General features: G+C 38.7%; 1 protein-coding gene across 1 annotated transcript in view; it reads right to left on the reverse strand.

The window, feature by feature from the left end:
• Window positions 1-872: 872 nt before the first annotated feature.
• Window positions 873-21,154, reverse strand: part of LOC126482341 (ras-related protein Rab-21) — a 49,562-nt gene continuing 29,280 nt past the window's right edge. Inside the window, exons 3-4 of the mRNA XM_050106421.1 lie at window positions 9,939-10,057; window positions 873-1,477 (exon numbers count right to left, since the gene is read on the reverse strand). Of these exons, the coding sequence (XP_049962378.1) occupies window positions 1,237-1,477; window positions 9,939-10,057 (360 nt within the window). The 3' untranslated portion in view covers window positions 873-1,236. The remainder of the gene's footprint in view (window positions 1,478-9,938; window positions 10,058-21,154) is intronic.

The raw sequence follows: 21,154 nt of genomic DNA on the forward strand, positions 1-21,154 counted from the left end.
ATGCCAGTTTGTCATTGTCTTTCAAGTATTACCATGCTGTTCTCATTTCGCAGATCTAAGCCCCATCCGTGTTTTTCCCTTTTGACATATATGCTGCATATGTTAATAATGAGAAGAGGAACTTACTTTTTCCTTAAGGACGTCACTCATGTTTTCACTAATGAAATCATTACATTAGCATAAAAAGTGTGTGTATGCTCCTGAATTTGAAAACAGGGAGCACCACACAAAAAGGATAGACTGTAATGTATCAGTTCAGGATGTGAAATGGGATCTTACATCTCCAGCAGCATAATCAGTGCTGTCTGGAATCTTCTGATGCTTTTTTCCCCTTTGTTGGAGAATACTATAATGGTAGCATTTCTTTGCTTATGTTATTAGAATTTGCTTCAAATTACTCAGTAAAATTCCTTGTCTGCAGCACTTACATTGCTCTTGCCAGCTTCATCTGTATTTTTACCTTTAAGATCTTCCTTTCCTTCACAGATCACCTGTATATAGCTTTTGCAATGCTTACCACTTGGTTCTATAGTTCTTTTACTCGTCATCTGTTTCTCACCTATGCTTATACCTTCTCTTAACTTTTAATTTTTAGGCATTTTTCACAATGTGGAAGTTAATAAATAAATTTCAAAAGATTCATGTCTGTCGTAGTACACTATAGTTGTTACACTGATCACTATTAGGGCAAGAAAGGATCACATACCTTTTCCACACTCTTATGTATGTTAACTGTTATACATATTATTTCATGGATGTGGGCTGAAAAAAGAATATGTTTACACAGAAACACACTCACAAATAGACTGCCTTCAATAAAATTTTTTGAGTATAATTATCTGTTGCAGAATAGTTTGGTACTAGAGATCATATTAAATATAATAATCTTGTTTAATCTTGAGACAAATCTGAATTCAATGACAACAGTAGTTAACACAAGGGACTAAAATTTGAAAGAAATTATGATTTACACTTCATACATATAAGTGATACACAATGTGTACAAGGAAGTGTTGCCTTGCACTAAGCACAAATGTGTGTACATCTTTATCAGCCCTTTCATAAAGATAAGGCGACTTGTCCAGTGTAGATTAACAATTTTTACATTTTACATCCAAGCAACTGTTCCACTTCCAGTCGTGGAACTTTACACTCACACATGTTATACAGGAACAAACAGTTACACAATCAAATGCATTTAAGGCATGTATCATGTAAATGAGCACATTAGACAACCTAAGAAACTGCAGTACTTCCACCACAACAGCCTGACTTAGTCTGCTCCACTTCTTCATCATCCACAACAACCACATTTCGGCGCACACTGCCAGAACGCCCCAATGAGCCTGCTTTCTGTATGTCCTGTTCATTAGCACGTTCCATCATTCGCTGACTTAAGTCCAAAAACATTTCTTCGATTCCTCGATTCAGTTTTGCTGATGTACTGAAATGTTTTGCTCCAACTGACTGTGCATACCTGAAATCAGTTAGGCAATCATCATCATGATTCACACTTCAAAATAGATTAGCAAAAGGTGCATTGGCCTTTACAAAACAGTGCATTTTTCTTATGAGCAAATGTCAAAAAAGCAAGTTCTTTTCATCCAAGAATGGCACTGAATGTCATTTTACAGCTTCTGCAGTAAAAAAAATATGCATTTCACTTGTTTCTTCTCATCTAATAAGTCTCATCCTGTTACACAAGGACTTACCACCGTGATACAGCCTCCTTATATTTCAGTTTAATGACAAAATATATATGCACACACAGGACTGTGACTGTACCCCTCCAGTCACAACTATATAAGTTTAAGTACTGTACATTGGAAAAGGGTGTAAATATAAAAATTTTATACTGACTGAAGTACATAGCATAAGCAGTGATATACTCAGAACTGGACAGTAGCAGAAATCTATCTGTAACTTAAAGAAAGGAAAAAAAACCTCTTTAGACTACGGAAAATGCTTTGCTCTTTTGACTTCTCATGTTAACTGACTTGTATATTGGTTCTTACTGTCAACAATCAACAAGAGTGGTCCACAAGGGATACTAGATCTGCGAGAATGGCAAAACTTACTGCATTCTGTGGCACAAATTGTAAAAAATGTATCTTACATTGCTTCATTCTTGACATTTATGGGAATGGGCAAACAACTAGAGAGCTTATTGACTGTGCCTGGCCCATTTGTGTGCAGAAGCACATTTTACTGTTAAAATAATGTGAAAATAACAACTGTTCTCACATCACTAAACTGTTTTTATGATTTGACTGTGCTGTGCAGATTTTTGTGCTGTTGTTATTTTGTGGGGCCACACTGAACACACACTTATAAAGTGACAGATGGGAACATGTAATGCACCCAGAAGCACTGTCAAACATGATAAGTTTTGGTGCTCGGGGTTATGGTGCGAGGAGTTAATAGTGCTGCATGCACTGACTGACCTTCAAATCTTTGTACACTCACATATCAACACCATTGTGACACTGTGGGGAGACACGTAGTAACACGTCCACATCCACCAATGACTGTCCATCAGATGTCAACGAGCTGGTGAGGCAATGGAATGCCCTACCGAAAGGGCTGTTTACTAACCTTGTGGCTAGCTTGGGAGCACACCGCAGAGAATGCACTGCTGTCCATGGTGAACACACATCCTATTAAGAACCATGTCTTGCTTTTGTAAAGTCCAGTGGATCATGATGAATTGGGTGACGTGTAATAACTGTCTCTGAATGAACATTCCATTTCTGTTCATCTCATGTATTTCCTTCAGTTACCTTCTGTATTATACTGTATCAGTTCTTTCTGTGAATGGTCCAAGTTCCATTCAATTACAGTACTTGTTAGTGACATCATGCAGAAGTTACTTTCTTCCTTAAGTTTTCCACAACAGTGTACAAAAAGATATCATGTGATCATGTGAATCAACCACAATTAGTTTGACAATCAACTATAATGTACCTAAAGTTATCGATTTTGATGACAATTTCAATATTTTCAGCAAAAAAGATTAGAAGAAGAGATATTAAAGCCACATGTTGGAATCACCTATCAATAAAAAGATCTTTCATTATTTTACTGCTCCATTAACAATCAAATTGTTTTATTTATAAAAAACACATCACTTGTTTCAAAACATAAAAACTGTATGAAATGGTTAACATTATATTTTACTTATTTAACTGTTTGTATCAAAAATTGCTTCCCCAAAAAACCGTATGTTTTTTGGAGTTGGGAGGGATGGAGTGGGATTGAGACAAGTTAAAACTGCACACTGGTTGCCAAACTACCTAGCTACACTGCTGTCCACAAGTTCTGTAAGTGCTTAAGCAAGATAAAAGCAAACAGCAACAAAATGTGAGGTAACAGCATCATGGAGAAGGAGAAACTCATTTCTTGACAATAACATCACTTATGATAAAAATTGGAAGTAATCCAACATTTTCAAGTTTCCCAATAAATGCTCTGAGGCTTAGCTAAACATGAATACGAAACTAGAATTTTCTAATTGCTAGCTTTTGGAGCACTCCTCCTTTGAACACCACACACACACACACACACACACACACACACACACACACACACACACACAGGACAAGCAGTGCATTTTGGCAGGTGAACTAGGTTGTGGTTGAGATAGTGTCCGGTAAGGTGAGTAGAGGATGAGATGGGAGGTAGGAAGAGTGATTTAGGATTAGCTGTTAGTGGCTCGGAGGGAGGCAACTGGTATGCCAGCAGGGAATGCAGGAGGGAGGAGTGCCAGGTACAAGGATTAGGCATATGATGCTTGGTTGTCAGAGCCAGAGAGTGGGAAACACTGAATGTCACATGGGGCATGAATTGGGAGTGGCTGACAGGCCAGAGGATGAGGAAACTATACAGTGGAGGGTGTAGGGACAGCTAGTTACCAGAGAATGTGGCCATGGCGATTATGAGAGCAAAGGATGTATTGCAGGACTGACTTCCATCTCTGTAGTTCAGAGAAGCTGGTGGTGGAGGGAAGGATCCTGATGGCCCATGTTGTGAAACAGCTACTGCAATTGAGCATGTTGCGCTCAGCTACATGTTGTGCCACCATGTGGTCAACTTTGTTCTTGGCAACAGTTTGGCAGTGGTCATTTATTTTGGTAGACAGCTGGTTGGTAGTCATACCAACATAAAGACCTAGTCCATCTGCTAAAATGCACCACTGACACTGTTCGTCCAGATGATACCGTTTAAGGGCATGGGCATGTACGTGTTCTGTTCCACGAGTACTATACTCTAGCTCAAACAAGGATTACTCTGAAACCTATCAAGTTTTCTTTCCTTTTGTGTATGCCCACCAATGACTCAACATTTTTGCTTCTTGGCACGTGATCTCCTTTAATCCAAAAGTATTTAAATTTTACCAGAACTTTCCCACAATATTTAAACTAAAATTTTCTTATCTGACATTTGATTCCCACAATGGCTTACATAGTTGAAATATGAGTTTTCTGTTTCTCTATATTCTTTATAGAAACCACAATATCAGTCATTTTTGTTAATGCAATGTAATATTTTTGTTAGCATCATCTTAATTTCAGTATTATAAATTGAATAATAATTTATTTCATGGGAAGCTCATAAATAAAATTTCTTTTATCACTATTATTCCTCCACAAAATTCCTTAACAATAACACATAATTAAAGTAACTGTTACACATAAATTGTACAATATGACTTACAAGTTTCATACTCTTTAAAAATTACATCAACCTGGTACTCATTAAATTAAGTGCTTTCACTTTTTCTGCATCACAAAATAGGTGAGAAATGTGATCATACACAAATACAAAACAATTTGAACATCCATACCAACTTTCTAAAACCCGTCTTACTAGTCCAAATATTGTACTTCCACCCCTTTTCTGCTTGTTATTGGCTGGTTGATAAAAAGTTTACTAAACAGTATAGGTGCTACTAGATGCATTAAGTCACTGAAAGACGAATATGAGTAAAACACCTAAGTAAAGCAAAAGCATTACAACTATGGGCAGTCAGCTTAAGGATATATATGCTTTAACAGCTGTTATCAACGATGTTGAAAGTTGATTACTGCTACCACAATATTTTTCCCAGAATCTTCCAATCCAACATTTGGACTGGCAAGTGTGCAACCAGTTCTCAGATGGAGGCACCAGCAAGGAGGCTGAACTCTGGGTTGGAAGACTCTTGCAAGAACTATGTGCTACGAATACCTGAGAACTTTTAACAGCTATCAGCTTATTTTTCTTCCACAATCATTTTCTTCACTTTTACCCATTACTTCTCTCATTGAATGTCCGACCAACTAGAGAGGATAGTAACTGAAGTGCATCGGCTAATTTGCTTCACAGAATTTGCAGGGTTACTTTTTTCTTATTCTTTCGAGACAAGGTCCTGGACCTTTTTAAACACTAAATGTGCAATACTTCCTGCAGAATATTGGGAATAAGGACACAGAAACAATACTGCATGCAGAACTTCCATATTTACTGCCAAGAGCTGCTGTATAATTTCTTTATTGACAACCAGTTTCAGTCCTTGGACCATCATCAGGTTCATAAAAAATTTACAACATCAAACTAAACAACATAAAATCAGTGGCCTGGTAGGATAGCATAAATATCTTATGATGATTTGTGAACCAATACTGGTTTTTCAATAAAGAAATTTTACTGCAGCTCTTGGTGGTAAATAATGATGTTCTTCAAATATTTATGAGCTGTGACACTACATTTTTAAAAATATCTTATGAATTTGAAGTCTTGCCCAGTACTGTAATCCATTTTTAATTCATTTGGTAAACAAATTCTGAACTAGTCATAAGCAATAATTTCTCAGTGCTACAAACATCTGTTAATTATCTTTTTTGTATTCGGTCTCCTGTACTGATTACACATATTCCTAAAATAAATTACAGCACAAAGTTCATACAGTGCTGTACATCTGAATTAAACAGATCTTAATGTGCAAAAAGGGTATAAGTATTTCCTGGCAATGAAGCAAAGTCATGTCCTTTTTAACTTCTCTTGATGCAGAATGCTGTACTATGACATATGGATTCCTCATAAGTGAAGTACACTGACAAGTATGACATACCTTTGGTATAATGCATTCAAAACAGCAATAATGTATATATCGTACTCTGCATAATTGGCAGCCAGCAGTTTGTCTTGCAATTCTTTTTAAAATGCTGATATCTTAAAACTGTATCACACTCAAACTGTGTTTGTATGAAGAATGAGATTTTCACTCTGCAGCGGAGTGTGTACTGATATGAAACTTCCTGGCAGATAAAAACTGTGTGCCAGACCGAGACTCGAACTCGGGACCTTTGCCTTCGATAAGTGATCAGTGCTTTATGCTGTACACTAAATGCATTTCACTGAAAGACAATGTCAAATTTAAACTTGTATGCATTTCCATATAAATATGTGTGTGTGTGTGTGTGTGTGTGTGTGTGTGTGTGTGTGTGTGTGTGTTTGGTCCACTGTTTAATTAGGCTGTGTGTCTCAGCATGTTCCGTACTGTGCTCTTAGTCAAGCTGCAAAGCATCTCTCACAACCTTATAATTCTGCAAAGACTGTCTTCTAATGGCCAGAAGATATAAAATGGCATTTTACTGTGTGTAACAAAAGATGCTAGTCAACTGCTGTGAATTCCTCAGTAGTGGCCAGGAAAATGTGTGGCCTTATAATGCCATCAGAAAGAACAAGATTTGCTTATTTCATTCCATACACTTGTCAAACATGGTCTCAAATCATCATTAAAGTTACAATACATTGCAGAGATTATGTATCAGTGAAGTCAAACAAATATGGTTAAATTACTATTACGGTATATGAGGAGGGAAGGCAAGGGGCGAGTGGAACTTTGAAGTAGTTCTCGATTACATGACACACAGATGTAAATGCATACCACATTTTACAATCAGAATCGGAATCATATGATTCGAGATGCACCATTCAGTGGTAGGATCATCTGAGCTAATCTAAGATTGCTACATTAATACTCAAATTTGGTTCAACAGTTACAGCATTCATATTATTCATAATCCTGAACAGTAGAACATCCCTGAAGACACATCTACATTTGGACTGAAAAGGTGTGTGCTACTTATATTGAATAAAATTCATATATTCCATAGTTAGGCAACATAATAAAGCAGCTTACACAAGAAATACGATAAGAACATAAGACTGCAAACTACTTTGCTGGTGAAAAAAAGGGAAAAAGAGGCTCTTAATATGAACAAATTAGGGTGATGATACCAGAAAGAGTTTTGATTTTTCCTAAATTTAGCATGTTCTTGTGTAAAATACGGCAGAGTTTGTTCACGAGGCAAATGACAACAATATACACAGCTAAGGTAATGTTTCTGTTTTATGCACAGGTGTTGCCATAACAGCAAGCAGATGATATATTGGATCATATTTATAATAAGATAAGGCTTTAATATACAAAAGTGATACTGTGCAAGGTAGGCTTGTAATCTGATGACGCTGCACTGTCACATTACTTGACTGGCTGCATCCATTCTATCGGAGCAGTGTAGACACCGACATTGTCCTACAAAGATTATATTGAATCTACATGCAGACTTGCGTGCATGCCCTCGAACACTCTCTCTCTCTCTCTCTCTCTCTCTCTCTCTCTCTCTCTCTCTCTCTCTCTCTCTCTCACACACACACACACACACACACACACACACACACACCACAGTTTCCGTTGCCATTATTGTTCTCATAATCTGTGCTTGGGGTGTATGATGTAGACAGTAAAATATTTCACAGTCTATCTCTATTATCAGCTCTCTACATTTGCCTAAGAAAGCATCTTAAAAATATTTCTACCTTTCTTCTAATGGTTCTCATTTAAGTTCCTCAGCATATATTATGCACCTATATGGGTTGTATCAATCTATTATGATTGTGTTAGTGCACCAGTGAACCCTTCCAATATGAAGCTCACTTGAAACAGACTCCAAACTTGGTCAAACTAACTTGTTATACGGTTTCTTTAACAGATGTACATCATCCATTTCCCTCTCCTTACTTCTGAAGTGTAGTGCTAGCTTAATTTCATTTGAGATCACAGTATTCTCTCAAGATGTTTAAATGATATTTAATGCTCCAGAAGTTTGCCATTGATGCTGAATTTTGATTATCGCATTGTTTCTCTTGTTTGTGTACACTATCTAACATTTACCCACATCCACAGAGAGTATCTCAACTAGAGATACAGTATAACAATCTATATATCTTTCCACATTCACACCCAGTTTGGACACCAGATTGACAAACATTTTCCTTGAGGTAACCAAACATGTATGATATACTGGTATCAGTACAATTGCGTCCTTGTCCTGGTGTCTGAATGACCTGCCCATCTTTTTAACTTTCCCCGACCTATCCCTCTCTCCTCCCAATTTGTTTTTGTGTGTGTTTATCAACAATACTACAGATTTCACATCAAGAAGGTAAGTATTGGCCAGCAATGATGTGTTAGAATTTATTAAATATCACACTGTGAAGGCCCTGATCTATAAACAGAAAACCCCATTGTGTTGCCGTCAAATCCATTAAGTGTGTTTAAAAGGAGAAATTACAGGTAACAGCAGGACAGAACCACATCACAGGGGAAATTCAGTTAATTGCATCAAAGACTGTTAATTGATTTAGTTATTAATTACTGTAGCATTTGATGTCTCATTGGAAAGAATTATGATATTCCGTAGAATAATGGGGAACTTCTAATTTTATGGGGTGCAGTGAAAATGCCTTCAACTAGTTTAGGATAAACATGTAGATAAATGGAAGGCCAGCAGAAACTTTGAATCTAAAGTAAGACGATTACTGTGTTTTAGATACTCCAAGAATAACATTTCATTTCTCTCACTGTAACAATGTAAGTTAATAAATGGCTTCATTAGAAAGAAAGAATATTTAGGAACAATTTTCCATGTACAAACTGCAATAGCATGTTTCAATACTGATGCCAGAAAGCAATATCTGAATCAGTCAGGTGATGCACTTCCATTACTTAGTAATGGTTTTAGGTGGAGTTTGTGCACAGTTCTGTGAGCAGATGGTACTGTGACTCCAGTCTGAACTGCTAAATGGTGCAGAAGATTTTTAGGACTTCTTTCTGAAACCATTCCCAACTCATCTGGCTTATTCTCAGTTAAAACCAATACATCGAACTGCCACATTGTATGGGCTGGAGCAACAGGCAATGATTGGAGCCAGCCTAAGAGGGTATTGGTTCTCATGTAATGCCAGACAACACTTGCATCATACATTAAACACCCTGTATTTAATTATCGTCACAATGAAACTACCTGTTCAAAGGAAAAACACGCACTTATCAAGTAGCAAATAAAACACACACACACACACACACACACATACACACACACACACACACACACACACACACACACACACACAAAAGCTTTATTTAAGCATGAAAACATCTCTCTGCTCTTCTCCTCTCACTTATGATTTCAGCAATAACAGTGGAGTTAGCAACTGTTGTACACTCATTTCAATCAGTGGTTATAGGATTCTATTTTGAACTACTTATTTATTACTTGCATATTAAAGAAAAATAATGAAAATGTTTTGGCTGAGATCAAATGGTGTTTATGTTCACCAATATGTTATTGGTAGCATACATACACAGCTGGTCACCACAGCTTGGTGGAGAGGGAAGTAAATTTCAAACATTGCACCAGTAACACAGATTAGCTACAGACCAATCAATCTGAAGTAAAATTATGGGTATACCAGCCAGAAAAAAATGACAAAATAATTTTACAAGGTGCACATCAAGAATTAGAAAAGTTATTTAGCATGAATATCTGACACTTATTGAATTAGTGACTGATAGTTTATTCAAGGAAAATAATTTTTCTGAATGAACTTACTCTTCAGCAACTTCAATAGGAACTGTTCTCTGTTTCTCCAAATCGATTTTGTTTCCACAAATTATTAAACATATGTCACTTCCAAGCATCTTCTTCAGTTCCTTCACCCAGTTTTTCACCTACAGAAAATACAGCATAATTAGAATTCCCATTATTTTTGGGTACACAGAATCAGACCAAACTTAATAAATATATCTGTGCGTGTGCACACACACACACACACACACACACACACACACACACACACACACACACACACACACGGGGATGGGGGGGGGGGACCCTTGTGCAACTTGACATTTTTTATATTCCTAAGCCCCTGCCAAAGATGAAATAAGCTTTCAGCTGTTACTTTTTTTTACTTTGTTTCTCAAAAGCAGCTACACTTGGTAGTGGTGATGTTAAAATGCGTGTCTCTGAATTTACTTCACTCAGATTCATGATGCACAAAACCACAGCATAAAAGTTTCAAGACAAGATTCTTGCTAGCCCACTTCGTATGTAAGCATTTGCCCCATTTATTTAGCACCAATTTTCTATTTAGACGTTTGTTGCTTTATGGCTTATGTAAAGAGTAAATTTATTCATAATAAATAGTTCTATTAGGGGAGACTGGAAAGTAATGCCGTTTCTGTGCACATTGATATTCAGCTATCATCTACCAGCTCACTGTACACTTAAAAGTCGTGCCGAAGGCATTTTAAGGCCAGAGTGACTTGTTTACTAAAAAATAATTTTTTTCTTAAATTTAAAGTGAAATGGCCAGCAAAATTCCAGAAGACATACATATGCAGCACTGTATACTTTTTGAGTTTCACAAGGTTAGTAGCACAATATTTGCTACCAAAAACATTTGCATTGTTTATCAAAGTGCATTAGATGTCCATAAATGCCAAAGATGGTTTTCCAGGTTCAAATCTGGTAATCCTGATGTTTCCAAATCATGTTGATCAGGAAGGCCAATAACTTTATACAATGGCATGTTAAGGGCAGAAGTGGAAACAAATCTGTGTCAGACAATCAAGGAACAGTCAAACATAGTTAACCAACCTTGGTTAAGCATCCATGAATATTTGCAGCAGATTGGTAAAGACAAACAAAGCTAACCAATCTACCACATGCAGCTTATTGGTTCAACAGCACAATACAGAATCATTTTTTGATCACTGGAGATGGAAAATGGGCCCTCTAATCCAAATCACTATTGAGGTGGGCGACACTGACTCACCCACTGTGGTTGTCCATTATTGCACCATCAGACTTCCATTTATTCTGATCATTACAACACTTTTTAAGTGGTAAAAAATGTGAAAATGCTGATGATATCCAAAATGCTACCTGCACATATTTTGTTCACAAACCATTTGGTTTGTATTGATTGGACATTGAAAATTTGTACACTAGATGGAAAAAAGTTGTCGATAATGAGGATGATTACATCATTGATTACAAATAAAAATTCATTTATTTATCTGTTTGAAATTAACATAAAAAGACATTACTTTCTTGTCCCCCTAACATGTCCATTGTTATCAGTCACAATGTTCATATATTATTAATTTTATGATAATTTATCTGTGACCCATTGCAAAACACTGGTGTTCATCTCCAGGCATCAAAGAATACAAACCACTTAAATACTATTCACATTACTGACAAAATTCATTATAACATCAGGTAAAACGAGTACTGCTAAACAAGGTAAATGAACATTCTTACTATTTACCTAGATTATCTCTGACAGCTAATACACATACATACACCACTGCTTATTTTCTAAACTTACAAAATTAATGTGGTTTACACGTTGGTCGTTTGTCAAAATACATAGCAAAAAATTATCGTTATTATTGCCTTATCATGACACTGCACACACCGTGTACACAGATGGGATCAGAGGTACCATTACTAACATTCACAATGACCCCCTCAGCTATGAAATAATTGTTGTAACAAAATTGTTATACATGCCGATTCGAGTGTCTTCCTTCCCGTACCCTTTTATCTTTCTTACTGAGTTTTCTTTACTTATCTACAACTCACTGTTCATTCTTTATTCCTTAATAAGTATACACTTTCATCTCCTTTACAATATCTGCCTTCAAAAATCAATATAAAAAGAGCAGGAGCTGGAAAGCTACTATGAGTACTGTTTTCCGTTATGTGTTTGTACGCTCCATACATCAGTCCACTACAGGCGAGTGGTTGCCTTCCCTTTAGCTTACATAAATATTTTATTATTTCTGTTACACCACTAGCAGCACAAGAATATAGTTCCTTGTTGTCTCTGACATGAACTAAAATCTGTGTGTAATCTGTCACTGTATGGGAATTCCATTTATTTATTTTATTTATTTATTGATTTATTGATTTATTTAACCTGGCAAGATTAGGGCCATCAGGCCCTCTCTTACATCTAACCAGGCATTCTACTTATTTTACATTCATATGTTTTAGTAGGCATGTTAAACTACATCTAGTACAAAAAGTGAAATAAACAATTTGAAAGGTACACCTGGAAAAATACATACATATAGAGTTTATATTCTTAGGTCACAAGTACTGTTATAATTAGACATTATTGAAGAGACAGATTTTAGATAGGAGTGCCGGCAGCAGGGAGTATGAGGGAGACTCATGGTGAAGGGAGGAGAAGAATAGAGACATGATGAAACATAATTAAGGAAATATAAAGGAAAAGAAGATTGTGTGGCTAATAGAGAAAGATGAAGAGGAAGGCATCTCAGGAGCAAGATAGGAGACGCTAGCTTTGCTATTTGACAGATGAGGGGATTGTCCTTGTACATTAATTTTGTGGAGAACTTTGTGAGGATGATAGTAGGAAATACTTCAACTTCTTCTTAAAAGCAGCAGGAGATCGAATTTTGCGCAAGGTAAGGGGCAGTTTGTTCCAGAGGCGGACAGCGGCAACTGAGAAGGAGTTTGCAAAAGTTTTTGTTTTGTGAGTGGGCACAGTTAGGATACCAAATAAGAGTGACCTCATGTTTCGATTATGATGACATGACAGGTTTTTAATCTCTGAAGCAAGGTACTGGGGTGCTTGCGCGATGAGGAGTCGGTGGAGTAGACATAGAGTGTGGTAGTCACGCAATTTGTCCGGCCGCAGCCACCCTAGCTCGGAGTATGAAGCACTAACATGATCATATCGGCGAATGTTGCAGGTGTAACGCACACAGGCATTCATGGTTAGCTCTAGCCGTCTTTTGTTTTCACTACTCATGCCTTGTTGAATCACATCACAATAGTGGAGGTTCGGTAGAACGAGTGCTTGCACGAGCTGGCGTTTCAAGTCCTGTGGAAATATGTTCCGAAACTTTTTGAGAGCATAGAGACAAGCAGACGTCTTTCGGCACACTGCGACTGTATTCTCCGCCCAGTTGAGATGCTCATCCAAAGTTACACCCAAGTTCTTCACTGTTTTCTGATATGGTATTGGAGTACCGTCGAGCAGAATAGGAGGTAGCCGTTCGCGGAAATCTGAACTTATTAATTTCTGATGGGCTATTAAGATTACTTGCGTCTTTTTTGCATTTAGTTTAAGCCCCAGGTTTTTTGCCCATCTCACTACTGAAGACAGATCATCATTCATCTGAGCGATTGCAGTGTTTACATCTTCAGGTCTGACGCTTAGGTAGAGCTGGAGGTCGTCGGCATAGAAATGATATTTACAGGAGGACAGAACCGACGAACTATTGTTGACATATAAAGAAAACAAAGGTGGTCCTAAGACTGATCCTTGTGGCACTCCCGACGAAACGTTTCCAGGAAGATTTTTCATTTACGCAGACAACACATTGCTGTCTGTCTTTTAAGTAGCTTTCAAACCATCTCATTGCACTGTCTGAGAAATTAAGCTGTTGCATTTTTCTGAGCAATATGTCAAAGTTAACAGTGTCAAAAGCTTTGCTGAAGTCCAGTAGCGTCAATATTGTTGCCTTTCGATTGTCGATGGCATATTTCAGGTCATCAGTTACTTTAATTAGAGCAGTGTTTGTGCTGTGATGTTTACGGAAACCGGATTGAAATTTGTCATATAGGCTGAATTCATGCAAGTGTTCAGTGATTTGGTCATGAACAATATATTCAAGTGCTTTGGAAACAGCAGGCAGTATGCTAATTGGTCGGTAATCACTAGGCAGTTGCGGGTTTTCGATCTTAGGGATGGGTCGAATTAGGCTTCTTTTCCATGCAGTGGGATATATTCCGTTCACGAGGGAAAAATTAAATATGTCAGTTAAGACAGGTACTAAGATATCGGCAACATTCTTAATCATGGTTATACCGATACTGTCGTTGCCTATTGCATCAGAAGAGATTCTCATTATTGCTTTTCTTGCCGTATTTGTTGTTACATGTTTTAGATGGAAGGTATCGTTGTTAGTTATCCTGTTTGGGGATTCTTGTGGACGGTAATTATCAGCTGTGCTGGTATTCAGAGGTGCAGAGAAGAATTCATTTAATTCGTTAGCTGACACATGAAAAGTAGTTTCCGATTTTGCCTTTCCGACCCCCAAGCTACGGAGATTCTTCCATAGAGTCGTGGGCGTCAGATCGCTGCATACAAGGGAGCGAGCGTGCCTGATTTTAGCATTGCGAATGCATTGTTTCACTCTGTTCCGTAGCTTTCTATATTCTTCGAAATGCTCGGGTTTCGGATCTGCCTTGAAACGCCTGTGGGCAGCATCCCTATTAGTCATCATTTGACGTAATTCAGCTGTCAGCCAGGGAGCAGGAGATTTTCTTACACGGATTGTGCGCACAGGTGCATGTTTGTCATAGAGGGCAGTGAGTTTATCACCAAGTTCATTAATTTTGCCGTCGATTGTGGGTTTTCTGATTATTTGATGCCATGAGATTTCTGAGCAATCGGCTGTTAGAGCGTCAAGGTCAATACGTTTCATGTTCCTACAAGTTATGTAACGCGATTTGATCCTTGGGGGCTGCACAGAGTAGGCCAGGAATATTACATCATGTGCTGAGAGGCCAGGGGCCGATGTTTGACCAACATCTCTTACTTTGTCAGTCTGTTTCGTTGCGATTACGTCTATAAGAGTATGACTGTGCGCCGTATGGTGTGTAGGTTGTAATGGAAGAATGTTCATGCTATTGCAACTAAACAGTCTTCTTAGGTTTATTGCGGAGGGAGTGTCTCTTAGCAGGTCTATGTTCAAGTCACCCATTACGATGACATGTTCGTATTGACACTGAAGTGAATGTAATTCCGACTGGAAGGAACTCATTGAGCTTATTTTTGGCGGCTTGTAAACGACGCCAGTCAAGAATTTCCGACTTTGTATATTTATTTCAATGAACATGAATTCAGCCTCTTTTTCTTCAGCAGGATTTGACGTACATAAGACTTTCGCTTTGAGATCTGTTCGTATATACGCGCCGACCCCGCCACCTCGCTTTTTTGATCTGTCTGCCCTAAGAAATGTGTACCCTGGGAGATGAAAAGATGCAGAGGATATGTGTGGTTTCAACCACGTTTCGGATAAGAGGATTACGTGGTAGTTTAGTTGGTTGAAGAGGAGGCTAAGTTCTTCGTAATGCGCAGGTAAAGACTGGATGTTACAGTGAGCTGTTAAAAGCTCTGACGCGTTCCGCCGAGCAACCTGGAGTAGGGTGGCAGACTGGTTTGTCCCTTTGTTAGGCACTACCTGCGGCGAGGGGCACTGGCCGCTGCTTCCGCCAAGTGACATAACACAGGGGTGTCCGAGATTTTGCACGCCCTGTTTGTGACACCGCGAGTGCCGAAAGAAAGGCGCCTGCTAAAGATTTTCTGAGGTTGCGGGAGTATAGAAAATGGATTAGTGGTATTCTGTGCAAGGAGAATATGACCAAAATAGTGACGGCTGTGTGTCACTGTGTATCCTCTGTCGTAAGAGGAGAAATGTAATTAGCGTATTTGAAACAGCTTAGAGTGGAAATAAGGGAGAAGGGAGTGATTTAAGAGGCCGATGCTGCCAGCAGAGAGAAGTAAGCTTAGTAATTAATAGATTATCGTAGGAAGCTAGAATTAAATTGAAATTTACTGAAGTGATACTGGTAGTGATTATCGTAGGAAGCTACAATTTGATTGAAATTTGCTAAAGTGATACTGATAGTGATTTTTGTTATGAACAATTTAAACCGAAGAGATGGGTGATTAATGAACTGAAGGAGAGACTAATAATTGCAATAGAACTATTTCAGAACGGAAGAGAATAAATTGAGAAAATGAAAAAAAGAATTAGCAGTAACTAAAATTAAGTAATGGTTAGAGCTACAGACACAAAAAAATAGTGAAAAGTTAATACAGTTACAAAAACAATTAGTTGAAGGTACAAATATGGGTATAATTAAAAAATTAATAAAATTACAAGACTATATCTGAGTATTGGGGCTGTTACAATTGCAAATGGTGTTAAGTTTGCACTTTTGGCTCGAGTAACTTCACTTAATACTATTCAGTTCTGTCATGTTTGTGACTGTCTTCTTTCCGGCTGCTGTCTTAATGATTACTCTGCCATCCTGAGTCCACACATTCTGAAGACCGAAATGGGATATGGCACTGTTTAAAATCTTTAGCCGTTCGTGTGTCAGATCTTCCCTTATTGTAAGCCCTGTCCTTGCTAACTTCTTCTTCTGGGTAAAGATCTCTGCCCTTTTTCGGTACGAGACAAATTTAATTATTATTGGACGAGGTTTGGTGGCACCTGGTAATTTTCGTCCCACCTGATGGCTCCTGTCAATGTCTGCCTTGGTCACTTCAACGCCTAATTTTTCACGCGCAACCTGTATAAGCAGGTTGTCCGTGTCTTCTTCCTTATTTTCTACTACTCCAAACAGTCGTAGACTATTTCGCCTTTGGTACTGTTCTAGTTCGTCAGTTGCGGCAGATAGTTTGACTTCCAACTCTCGTGCCTTTTTCTCGTATTCAGACACAGACTTTTTTAGTGCTGTAATTTCGGCAGTATTGGCCTCAACAGTTTCACGCATTTTGGCCAATACTGTTGCCGTTACAGTATCTGATATAGTGCCTGCTATCAGATCGAGATTGTTTTTATCGCGGAGCGCAGCGTTTACCTCAGAGCGGACCAGCTCCGCTATACCGGGAGCCGCGGCCGCACCTTCCACCAAGAGCGGGCCCGCCGCACCTGCTGCTTCCCCGCTGCTGGACGCGCTGCTGTTCACTCTTCTGTTTACCATTTTCTCGAAGATATTGGCGGAGCACAGACAAAAAATTGCACTACTGCACAGAACACTGTTGTTTTCACGATTTCCACTTGTACTAGACAACACCACCTGCGAGAACACCTTCGAATTCAACTAAATTTCGCGAGCCGAACTTAACACGTGTTACACTGCAGCCGCCATGACACTCCTCAAGTGAGATACACATAGCCAATAAATGAGAACTGGGTGATACATCTTGTGTTGGGGATCAGCAATTTATAATGTTATTATCCATTTTATATGTCAGTTCCCTGCACTGCTTAAGATTTTTCAGGTATCTAATTCACATGCAGGCATACCCCTGTTTGACTGGTTGATCTCGCACGAACGAAAAAATGGCTGACATCGAAATAAGTGTCCAAGGAATAGAAAAGCAACTGAAATCACTCAACAGAGGAAAGTCCACTGGACCTGACGGGATACCAGTTTGATTCTATACAGAGTACACGAAAGAACTTGCCCCCTTCTAACAGCCATGTACCGTAAGTCTCTAGAGGAACGGAAGGTTCCAAATGATTGGAAAAGAGCACAGGTAGTCCCAGTTTTCAAGAAGGGTCGTCGAGCAGATGCACAAAACTATAGGCCTATATCTCTGACATCGATCTGTTGCAGAATCTTAGAACATGTTTTTTGCTCGCGTATCATGTCATTTCTGGAAACCCAGAATCTTCTCTGTAGGAATCAACATGGATTCCAGAAACAGCAATCGTGAGAGACCCAACTTGCTTTATTTGTTCATGAGACCCAGAAAATATTAGATACAGGCTCTCAGGCAGATGTCATTTTCCTTGTCTTCCGGAAGGCGTTCGATACAGTTCCGCACTGTCACCTGATAAACAAAGTAAGAGCCTACGGAGTATCAGACCAGCTGTTTGGCTGGATTGAAGAGTTTTTAGCAAACAGAACACAGCATGTTGTTCTCAATGGAGAGATGTATACAGACGTTAAAGTAACCTCTGGTGTGCCACAGGTGAGTGTTATGGGACCATTGCTTTTCACAATATATATAAATGACCTAGTAGATAGTGTCGGAAGTTCCATGCAGCTTTTCGCGGATGATGCTGTAATATACAGAGAAGTTGCAGCATTAGAAAATTGCAGCGAAATGCAGGAAGATCTGCAGTGGATAGGCACTTGGTGCAGGGAGTGGCAACTGACCCTTACCATAGACAAATGTAATGTATTGCGAATAAATAGAAAGAAGGATCCTTTACTGTATGATTATATGACAGCGGAACAAACACTGGTAGCAGTTACTTCTGTAAAATATCTGGGAGTATGAGAACGGAATGATTTGAAGTGGAATGATCATGCAAAATTAATTGTTGGTAAGGCGGGTTCCAGGTTGAGATTATTGGGAGAGTCCTTGGAAAATGTAGTCCATCAACAAAGGAGTTGTTGTTGTTGTGGTCTTCAGTCCTGAGACTGGTTTGATGCAGCTCTCCATGCTACTCTATCCTGTGCAAGCTTTTTCATCTCCCAGTACCTACTGCAACCTACATCCTTCTGAATCTGCTTAGTGTATTCATCTCTTGGTCTCCCTCTACGATTTTTACCCTCCACGCTGCCCTCCAATACTAAACTGGTGACCCCTTGATGCCTCAGAACATGTCCTACCAACCAATCCCTTCTTCTGGTCAAGTTGTGCCACAAACTTCTCTTCTCCCCAATCCTATTCAATACTTCCTCATTAGTTATGTGATCTACCCATCTAATCTTCAGCATTCTTCTGTAGCACCACATTTCGAAAGCTTCTATTCTCTTCTTGTCCAAACTATTTATCGTCCATGTTTCACTTCCATACATGGCTACACTCCATACGAATACTTTCAGAAATGACTTCCTGACACTTAAATCAATACTGGATGTTAACAAATTTCTCTTCTTCAGAAACGCTTTCCTTGCCATTGCCAGTCTACATTTTACATCCTCTCTACTTCGACCATCATCAGTTATTTTGCTCCCCAAATAGCAAAACTCCTTTACTACTTTAAGTGCCTCATTTCCTAATCTAATTCCCTCAGCATCACCCGACTTAATTAGACTACATTCCATTATCCTTGTTTTGCTTTTGTTGATGTTCATCTTATATCCTCCTTTCAAGACACTGTCCATTCCATTCAACTGCTCTTCCAAGTCCTTTGCTGTCTCTGACAGAATTACAATGTCATCGGCGAACCTCAAAGTTTTTATTTCTTCTCCATGAATTTCAATACCTACTCCAAATTTTTCTTTTGTTTCCTTTACTGCTTGCTCAATATACAGATTGAACAACATCGGGGAGAGGCTACAACCCTGTCTCACTCCTTTCCCAACCACTGCTTCCCTTTCATGCCCCTCGACTCTTATAACTGCCATCTGGTTTCTGTACAAATTGTAAATAGCCTTTCGCTCCCTGTATTTTACCCCTGCCACCTTTAGAATTAGAAAGAGAGTATTCCAGTCAACATTGTCAAAAGCTTTCTCTAAGTCTACAAATGCTAGAAACGTAGGTTTGCCTTTACTTAATCTTTCTTCTAAGATAAGTCGTAAGGTCAGTATTGCCTCACGTGTTCCAGTGTTTCTACGGAATCCAAACTGATCTTCCCCGGTTGGCTTCTACTAGTTTTTTCATTCGTCTGTAAAGAATTCGTGGCAGTATTTTGCAGCTGTGACTTATTAAGCTGACAGTTCGGTAATTTTCACATCTGTCAACACCTGCTTTCTTTGGGATTGGAATTATTATATTCGTCTTGAAGTCTGAGGGTATTTCGCCTGTTTCATACATCTTGCTCACCAGATGGTAGAGTTTTGTCAGGACTGGCCCTCCCACGGCCGTCAGTAGATCCAATGGAATATTGTCTACTCCGGGGGCCTTGTTTCGACTCAGGTCTTTCAGTGCTCTGTCAAACTCTTCACGCAGTATCATATCTCCCATTTCATCTTCATCTACATCCTCTTCCATTTCCATAATATTGTCCTCAAGTACATCGCCCTTGTATAGACCCTCTATATACTCCTTCCACCTTTCTGCTTTCCCTTCTTTGCTTAGAACTGGGTTTCCATCTGAGCTCTTGATATTCATACCAATCGTTCTCTTATCTCCAAAGGTCTCTTTAATTTTCCTGTAGGCGGTATCTATCTTACCCCTAGTGAGATAGGCCTCTACATCCTTACATTTGTCCTCTAGCCATCCCTGCTTAGCCATTTTGCACTTCCTGTCGATCTCATTTTTGAGACGTTTGTATTCCTTTTTGCCTGTTTCACTTACTGCATTTTTATATTTTCTCCTTTCATCAATTAAATTCAGTATTTCTTCTGTTACCCAAGGATTTCTACTAGCCCTCGTCTTTTTACTTACTTGATCCTCTGCTGCCTTCACTACTTCATCCCTCAAAGCTACCCATTCTTCTTCTACTGTATTTATTTCCCCCATTCCTGTCAATTGCTCCCTTATGCTCTCCCTGAATCTCTGTACAACCTCTGGTTCTTTTAGTTTATCCAGGTCCCATCTCCTTAAATTCCCACCTTTTTGCAGTTTCTTCAGTTTTAATCTACAGGTCATAACCAATAGATTGTGGTCAGAGTCCACATCTGCCCCTGGAAATGTCTTACAATTTAAAACCTGGTTCCTAAATCTCTGTCTTACCATTATATAATCTATCTGATACCTTCTAGTATCTCCAGGGTTCTTCCATGTATACAACCTTCTTTCATGATTCTTAAACCACGTGTTAGCTATGATTATGTTGTGCTCTGTGCAAAATTCTACCAGGCGGCTTCCTCTTTCATTTCTGTCCCCCAATCCATATTCACCTACTATGTTTCCTTCTCTCCCTTTTCCTACACTCGAATTCCAGTCACCCATGACTATTAAATTTTCGTCTCCCTTCACAATCTGAATAATTTCTTTTATTTCATCATACATTTCTTCAATTTCTTCGTCATCTGCAGAGCTAGTTGGCATATAAACTTGTACTACTGTAGTAGGTGTGGGC

Source organism: Schistocerca serialis, chromosome 5, assembly GCF_023864345.2.
Source record: "Schistocerca serialis cubense isolate TAMUIC-IGC-003099 chromosome 5, iqSchSeri2.2, whole genome shotgun sequence".
Classification (NCBI taxonomy): Eukaryota; Metazoa; Arthropoda; class Insecta; order Orthoptera; family Acrididae; genus Schistocerca; species Schistocerca serialis.